Source organism: Citrus sinensis, chromosome 4, assembly GCF_022201045.2.
Source record: "Citrus sinensis cultivar Valencia sweet orange chromosome 4, DVS_A1.0, whole genome shotgun sequence".
Classification (NCBI taxonomy): Eukaryota; Viridiplantae; Streptophyta; class Magnoliopsida; order Sapindales; family Rutaceae; genus Citrus; species Citrus sinensis.
The window spans coordinates 15690878-15699902 of NC_068559.1; the positions used below are offsets into that span (position 1 = coordinate 15690878).

At 33.6% G+C, this 9025-nt stretch overlaps 1 protein-coding gene across 2 annotated transcripts; it reads right to left on the bottom strand.

The window, feature by feature from the left end:
* Positions 1-1336: 1336 nt before the first annotated feature.
* LOC102612998 (uncharacterized) lies at positions 1337-6474 on the bottom strand. Of its 2 annotated transcripts, XM_052439779.1 has the most exons (10): positions 6456-6474; positions 3840-4106; positions 3671-3746; positions 3499-3538; positions 2894-2952; positions 2755-2792; positions 2449-2512; positions 2259-2312; positions 1996-2097; positions 1337-1668 (listed from the first exon to the last, which is right to left on the bottom strand). In XM_052439779.1, the coding sequence occupies exons 2-10, from the start codon at positions 4037-4039 to the stop codon at positions 1612-1614; spliced, it is 690 nt and encodes a 229-aa protein (XP_052295739.1). In that variant the 5' UTR covers positions 4040-4106; positions 6456-6474; the 3' UTR covers positions 1337-1611. The 2 variants fall into 2 exon arrangements, with proteins under 2 accessions (XP_052295739.1, XP_006485350.1); XM_006485287.4 differs by lacking the exon at positions 6456-6474 and having other exon boundaries at positions 3840-4152.
* Positions 6475-9025: the final 2551 nt, after the last annotated feature.

The following is a 9025-nucleotide window of genomic DNA, read 5'->3' on the forward strand; positions in this document are numbered from 1 at the left end:
TAAGGATAAAATTTAAGGAAAGTCATCCTAGGATGAAATCCTCCTAAGGATAAAATCTAAGGAAACTTTCCTTAAAGAAAATCATCCTAGGATGAAATCCTCCTAAGGATAAAATATAAGGAAAATTTCATTAAAGAAAATCATACTATGATGAAATCATCCTAAGGATAAAATTTAAGGAAAGTCATCCTAGGATGAAATCCTCCTAAGGATAAAATCTAAGGAAACTTTCCTTAAAAAAAATCATCTTAGGATAAAATCCTTTTAATGATAAAATCTAAGGAAACTTTCCTTAAGGAAAATCATCCTAGGATAAAATCCTCCTAAGGATAAAATTTAAGGAAAATTCCTCCTAAGGATGAAATTCTTGGAGAAAATCCTCTTAAAGATATTAAAAAATAGTAATAAGAAAGTCTAAATTTTTTATTTATTTAAAAATTTTAGACTTGGGGGGGCAACTGTTGGACCAAAAATAAAATAAGTCTAATAAGGCCCATCTAATAAATTTCCTCCCAATCAAGCCCACGAAGTGATGGACAAATGACCTAGAATGACCTTTCTAAGTAATAAGATTTCAAAGCCCAAAAGGAGCCAAGGTCCTAGATTCCTATCCTAAGACAAATCACCTAAGATAAATCAACTAGGTGGCAAGGATTTAAAGTCCAAAACGTGCTGAGGTTCTAGGCTCTTATCCTAGGACAAACCTACTAAGTGTGAAGGCTCTTATGATCCCAAGGTCTTAGTAAAAATAACCTAAGAATAGAACATTTCTTCCTCTAATTTGTAGACAAGTTTGTATATCCATGTGTCAATCCACATGGGCTCTAGAGGACAAGTATTGCCAAATGTCACAAGAACAATGACATTTGTCATCGAAATAACTAGGACCCAAGTCAAATCAGTTTGGTCGATAAATATGTCTTTCATTCTCATCAAAAGGTAAGACAAAAAAGAGACTCAAAAGGGGAAAATGCAAACTTTCTCCCTCTAATCTTTCTCTTTCTAAATTCATATTTCCAAAAGTCCGATGACTGACTTGACCGTCGGAGGGTTTACGCCGGCAAAGCCGGCCCTTTGATAATTTTCTTGTGTTTGTAGAGTATCACAAGACAAGGACCTTCTGATTGCCTAAGGAAGTGGACTCAGAAGAGTATATACAAAGGCCCATAAAGATCAGCCCAAAGAACGAACTCACCATCATAAGTTGGGACAAAATTTGCACCAACAGGTATGATAACATTGGACCCATTTAAATAATGTAAGTATTACAACTCATTTATCCAATAACTCGAATAACATCTAAGTTTTAGGATTTCCGGCTAAAATCAATAAAAACTAAAAATAAGAATGTTTATCAATAAAAATTAAAAACATAAAATGACAGACAAATAAACCTCCAAGTAGTGACTTTTAAAAGATACAAATAACTCTTAAAAGAAAATGACACAAAAAGAACAAAGGGTGGAATTGAGTAGTCGGTTGCATCTTACAATTGCCAGGTTTGAAGTGTACTCACAGTTACAGATACACGTGCAACAAATACGGTATATGTTACAAGGAACAAGCTTCATTAATTCCAGTATGAAGTAAGAACAGATATCAAGTAAGAATCTACCGCTCCTCGAACGTAATTAAAATTTGTCTCATCTGTGGTTGATGCTTCCTGACCTAGAAGAAGTGTAAATTTACAATAAATACCAAGTTGGAACAATCACATTAATATAAGTTTATGTGTCCAAAATGACACAGGTAGGATAAGTTATTGAAATTAACACAATTCAAGCATTATACATTCAGGATCCATGACAGTCCAGCTTTCACCACATAATGCCACATGTAGCATGTTACTTCAGATTGATGATAAGACCAACAAATGATTAACTCTGATTATAAATTAAACAGCCACTTCTTCAAAACCAGACCAAGCTGATTATACTCAGGTGTCAAGAAGCCAGGAGATAAGTTTTCGAAGAAAAGCCAATATCAATGCCTTACCTTAACACCAGCCATTGATAGTAGTTTGTGTGAAGCAATGTATGCAACGTCTGAATTATTTAGCCTCTTCTCCACAAAATAAATGACTTCAGAGACACCAGACTGCAAGACAGAAGTATAGCTAAATCCATACAGCACCGAAGTGTGGACAACAAGGAATAATATGCAAAGGGTCAGTTCTGAACAATTTTACAATTTTGCTTTAAAGAACTGCCAACTGTTAATCTTTGAAATAGTGACAAAGAAGAGAATGGACAACAAACCTGAATAATTATCTTGGCACACTCATTGCATGGGAACATGGTTACATAAAGCCTCTGCAAAGATGTAGTTGAAGTGGTAAGACCATCAAAAAGGGGGGAATCAACCAAAATAGTTGTGTTCTTGCTAAGGAAATTCAAAATACTAGACATGCCAGCGAAAAAAAAATGACAAGGAATGTCTACAACGAACCTGTCCAGCAGCTGATGCGTGGTTCGTGTTTAGTATGGCATTAACTTCAGCATGACAAACATAACTGCAGCAGACGATTGAATATATAAGAAACCATACAGAGGAATTGCTAGATCATAAAATCATGGACAATCAAAAACACAGGAAAAGTTATAGAATCCATATTGGTTTATAATGTAAAACTGCTTACTATAGAAAAGTTATTGATGAGGTCACAAACCGCTGTTGGTTGGAGAGGCAGGGAAGAGGATTTTAGCAGTAGAAGGTTGAAATCAGAAAGTGGAGAGATGAGAGCAGAACACTTACGGATATTTTGTCTCCAAAGGATCCCCTATTTTGGATTTCTGAAACAGAAAGGACAAATTTGCAGTTCGCAATTTCTAACTGAAGAAAAGTATTTTAGTTCCATAACTATACTTGGAACTCATTAATATGAAATACCAACCTTTGCCCATGGAAGCTTGTCATCTGAACAACCCCTTGGAAACCCATTATAGCCAATGCCTAGCCAAAGGAAAATAATCTGAGTCACACGCCATAATAAATGGGACTACCATTCAATTATCATTAGAACCTATAATATTGCAGAGGGAAAACTGGCCCTAGAGTCAAAGGCAATCAATATATCGGGATTCTTTGAAGGTCTAGCTTGCAGGCATTGCACATACAACTTCCATTATTAATCAACTAAAGATAAGTGAGCTCATAGCACATGCATACAGGTTCAATGCAAAAGTTGCTGTAAATCCTTCCAAAATACATAATGGATAAAAAAAAGAAAGCAGCTTCACAGCGAAGGTATCAATGATTGCTACTCGATTTTATTATAAAGTGTTTTATTTCTGCACAAACCACCAATCCAGTCAAATAATGCCTAGCCCCGAACATGAGAACTCACAAAATAATATGACATAGGTATATAATGCATTACTCATCGTTCTATTCCCCCTTTCACTTGAAATAATATGTTGACTTGCCATGCAAAGAAAGATGGATAATTTACTAATGATGCAAAGAATTAAAATACAATTTTGCAGGCAAAGGACTCACCAAGAATTATGCCATCTTGACTCACCAAGCATGCTCCAACCTACAGCACAGTCGAAAGCCCACATCAGTCCAAAATTAACACTTCAAAAATCGAAATTATAAATTCCCAATATGAAATATTAATGGGTAAAACCAAGGATCCACATTAATAGTAAAGTAGTGAAAATATGACCTGCCTGTTAGGGTCTTTGGACCTTTCAGCCGATAAAAATGCAATTGCCATAAAATAATCATCCCATGACAAGTATCTGCTCTAAAATCAAATCAAATTAAGAAAAATAACAAATTAGTAATTAAACCCAACACTTTTGAAAAAAAATAAAGTTCGTAAATTTACTAACCCTTTGCGTTTTGAGGGATCAAAAGGGCTCCTGGAAGAAACTACTTTGGAAGCCACGACACCGTTTTGGGATTGGGATGAATCGATTCGAGAGAGGAGCTTTTTAGGGTTAGAGGAGAAGAAGAAACGAAAAGCAACTGCAGAAGCTAACGCTCCAAGGACAGCGGCTGTTGAAACCAGAGTTAGCTCTCGTGAGTTCATGGAGTTTCAAAGCCGCCCGAGAAATATCGGAATCGGAGAAAATCTGCTGGAAATTTTATTAATCGCCCTCCATCCTTTGGAGCCAATTGCGCCCGGTACACCTCCATACTTCAAAAATTATCTCAATACCCTAAAATCTATTTTTGCCGAAATTTTCATCGATACCCTTTCAAAACGGATAGGAAATTACTAAGTTATCCTCATTTTAAAACATTTCAACTCAACGGACAGCACCTCTCCCTTCTCTACTGAAGCAAACAAACACTCATCTGCTGCAATTCCCTCAATTATCAAACTCAAACAAACAAACACTGCAATTCCCTCACTGACATCACCTCTACTGAAACAAACATTCATTCTCCATATATGGTAAATCGAACTTCAACACGAGCAAACTAAGCCTGAGAAGGAGAAGCTGCCACAACTGAGAAAGTGAAGCATAGTTCGTCACTACATAATCGCCGGAGAGAGTTGATCATTTACTGCAAAATTGTCAGAATGTAACTAGTTGAGACAAGTAATTCCATGTAATTAGTTTTCTTGTTACTATTCAAGGGAAAAAAATAAAAAGTTAGGGTTTTATATTGAAAAAATAGATTAATTAGTTGTGGGTCTCTCATAACATGTTCGAAAACAAATTTCTAGTTGTTTTGCTGCATGCAAATTGTGAAAAATTAATGGATTGTGCTGATTATAATTTTGTTATGTAATATAAGATTTGGTCGTGTAAGGTTATGTAAGATTCAAGGTTGTGTTTTACACGACCTTCATGTATTGCACGATTACACGACCTTCATGTATTGCACGATTACACGACCTTCATGTATTACACGTTTACACGACCTTCATGTATTGCATGTTTATACGACCTTCATGTATTATACAATTATACGATCTTCTTGTATTACACAATTACACGACCTTCAATTCCACATTTTGTTTCTTGTCAATAGAATCTGCATATTACATTTAGTTTAATTAGGCTCACAATAAATTGGAATTGTACATATACCTTTACCTTGTGAAATGTCATTAGTTAGAGAGATTCTTAATTTCCAATTATAAGTCATGGTAAGTCATGATATGTCTAGTTATGAGTGAAAATATTTTATCACTGCGAATGGTGTTTTTATGTGTATAACATTACATTAATTTCCTATAGCTGATATTTTTTTTCTTAATTGATTTCATGGATTAATTATATGCAAGCATTCCTCATGTATGCTTGTATGCTTGGCCAGAGGAAGAAAGCACTTTGAAGATAAAAAAAAAAAAAGAAAAAAACTTTTTAAATGGCTGTAATATGTTTAATTGCGACTTTAAAATTACACGAATTTTCCATTAATCATTAGATTAATTTAGTTCTTTAAAGACTTAATTTGTGCTAAGAATTTATATTTGCTGCTATGCAGAAAATGTCAATGAAAATTATTAAAAAAAGAAGTGAAATTAAATTGGAATTTAAAAAAATTCCAAATTATCATTGGTTTGAATTGTAACTGGTGGCATAGGATCAGATGTCTTAAGTTTGAACTTCATTGTGATTTTGAATTCCGAAGTATCTATATCAATAACTTCAGCTATCTTCTCCACCAATGCGGCATATGTTGTCGATCGTGGTATCATTATCCCTTTAGCCTTTGAACTTTTGAACTTATACTCGTCATTTTGTTTAATTCATTCACCATTGAAGAGAATAGACACGCGTACCAAAACCATATCTGATAATACAATAAAAACAATAATATTAAATTTCATATACAAGTAACTACACGACCTACATGACCTACACGACTTACACGACTATATTTCTTACATGACCTACACGACTATATTTCTTACATGACCTACACGACTTACACGACTATATTACTTACACGACTAACTATATGACGTACACGGTATCAAAAGAATGCACGACTCGAAATATTTTCGCCATAAATAAGTTATATTGCTGAAAAATATAATTAAACAACCTACATTGCATATATTTCTACGTATAAGAAAAAATGGTGAAAATAAAATATTGTAATGTGAGGAAAATTTCTAAATTTTCCTAAAAATTAAAAAATTTAAAACCCAACAACATTAACATACCTTATTGGGTTGTTTAATAAGCAATGCACCTTTAAAGAAAGAGTGGGTGTTAAAGAAATGAATACATAATTGTATTTGTGTAAGAAGTTATGAGAGATTTTGAGAGATTCTAAGAGATTTTGAAAGAATCGGCAGCAAAAATAGATTTAAGTGAAAGAAATGAGGAAAGAAATATGAAGACAATTCATTGAGTGCATTTGATGCATTCATTAAGGGTATTTCCGACTTTGCTCACATTTGTTAGGGTATCCATGAAAACCAAAAAGGGAGGGGGTATTTAAATAATTTTAAAACTATTAAAGGGTATTTAATTAAAAACCCCCATCCTTTGGGAGAAAGAGCGGGAAAATGACGTGGAAAGAGATGGAAGTACGTACACGCGTGGAAAGAGCGCGTGGTCCTTCTAATTGGCAGTGAAATACACCCTTGAAAATACTTTCGAAAAAAAAAAAAAACCTTCAATTAAACTTTTAGGCATAATTGGACGCTAGACATAATTGAATTGGATAGGATTATACAATATCATAGTTAGCTTTGTATTGTATTCACCATAATACATAATTAAATTAGGTTGTAAACTAAATTTTTTTTCTTTTTTAATATTTCGTCAACATCTGACAAGATACAAACTAACTAGCAATATCAATTATTAGAATGAAAGGATCAATGTAAAAAAGAGAACGACACCAAATCCCTTGCAGAGAATTGAGACCCTTGTGATTTGTTGGTGACTATCTCCTCTGAGCAGCCAAACAGCTTGTGATGCTCAACAAATAGCTTAGAAGCAGTAGCTGAATCTTCAAAATTACTGGTGTCAACTTCTTGCTTTTTATTAAGTGCTTTATGACAATGTCATTTGTCACACTACGTATCAATTCATACCGATTTATATCCATACAACAAATGGCTCTCATTTCTAGTGGCTTTATAGTATCAATCTACACCAAACACAAACTTTTCTTTCAAAAAATTCATATTGGATATTGCATCAGACGAAGCTCTATGGTATGATTGTAAGTTGTAACTATTTAGTTCTATTCTAAATTCGGCAGATGCAGCTGAGTATAAACCAACATTTGCCTGGCTGGTTGGCGAGTTGCAGGAATTTATAAAATTCTTTGTGGCAAGCTCTACGACCTCCCTAAGATAATTTTGGCATTTCTCGATTTGAAGATGAGAAAATCTGAGGGCTGATTGATCAGCTCTTCCGTGCTTCTTTGGAAGATCAACTGTAACTTTATGAACCACCTCCCGACTGCTGCCACATAATTTCCCAATAAGATTTCCATTCCCTCCGTAATGATATATCCATACTTGTCATTGTTAGAAAATAATCAATTGATTGTTTAAAGACATAGATTCTTGAGATGGTAGAATTTGTTTTTCTCAAATAATTTCTTAAACAGAGAGTTTTCCAATATTGTCTTCTTTTGTTGTGTCTTAAACAAAGTTAGGAAAGAGATCCCGATTAATGTAATAACACCTATGAAAATATCAACATATTCCTCTTGAAAGACAAAGTCTCTAACTATATTTCCCTCGCAAACTCAACGTCCTCAACAAATCTGGCATTTCTCAACTTGAAAATCGACTCAGTCATGGGATCATAAAACTTGTATCTCCTGAATCTTTCATAGTATCCAATAAAATAGTAATTTATCATACTTAAGTCCAAATATCTAGCGTCATCTTAGCTGGACATCCACAAACTTGCAAGTGTTTTAGGCTAAGCTTCTTGCTAATCATCCAAAGTTTGTAAGGGGTTATGAGAGTTGCTTTAGTTAGAACCTTGTTAAAGATATATGTTGCAATCTTAAACGCTTCTCCTTAGAGTGAACCTAGAAAAGTAGAATGACAAATCATACTCCTCGTCATATCCTTAAGTGTCCCGTTTTGTCTTTCAACAACACCATTCATATTAGATGAACGTGGCGTAAAATACTGCAAGATGATACAACATTCCTCTAAAAACTTAGCAAAATAGTTCTAGACGTTGTTCGTGAACTCTCATATCTACCATAATAGTCACTATGACGACCAAATTTGACCTTTTTGCAAATAGTACGAGACGTTGGTTCTCAACTTTAGTCTTTTAATTTTTGAACATATCCAACAACTATAACTTTTCATGGAGGATATATACGAAGCTATATCTAAAAAAAATCATCTATGAATGTTACAAAATACTATTGATTATTCCAAGTAACTATAGGAAATGGCCCACAAATACCCATATGTATGAGTTCCAAGACTTCCAAAGTCTTGTTGGCTTCAAATCTCTTTTTATTAGTTTGTTTTCCTTTTATACAATTAAATAAACATAAAAAAATCTATAAAATCTAAGAGGTCTAGAATTTCATCTAACACAAATCTCTCTTTTTTCCATTTAGAGATATAACCTAATCTTTTGTAACAGCCAAAATTTTATTGGTTAATTTTCTCTTTATATCTTCTGTACTCAATTCCAGGTATTTATAAAATGAAGTAATTGTATCAAGTAAATAAATATTACCATAACCTCACAAAGAACCAAAGCCAATTAATTTTGAATTATGAAACAAACAAAATTTTTCATTCCTAAATAAACAAGAAAAACTAGATTTATGTAAAAGTAGAAATAAAAATCAAATTTTGTCTAAAAGACGATGCAATAAATTTTTTATCAAGATCTAAATACAATCCAGTCTTTAATAATAATCCAAATTTTCTATTACTTCAACTTCAACTGCTTGCCATTGCCAACATGGATGTGTGTTTTACCATCACTTGGCTTTCAACAATTCAAGTAACCCAGTATAGACAGTTAGACACACTGGTGCGGATTCTTGCACCAAAATATATTTACCACGTGCATCTAAGTACCCAAGTTAAACTAACCTCTGAGTAAAC

What these genes read in the sequence shown, in the direction of transcription:
- LOC102612998 (XM_052439779.1), bottom strand. Translation starts at nt 4,039, where the DNA reads ATGAACTCACGAGAGCTAACTCTGGTTTCAACAGCCGCTGTCCTTGGA. An exon ending in TCAAGATGGCATAATTCTTG is followed by an intron (nt 2,953 to 3,498) that starts GTGAGTCCTTTG and finishes TCCTTTGGCTAG; the next exon opens with GCATTGGCTATAATGGGTTT. An exon ending in TATCAATGGCTGGTGTTAAG is followed by an intron (nt 1,669 to 1,995) that starts GTAAGGCATTGA and finishes CACTTCTTCTAG; the next exon opens with GTCAGGAAGCATCAACCACA.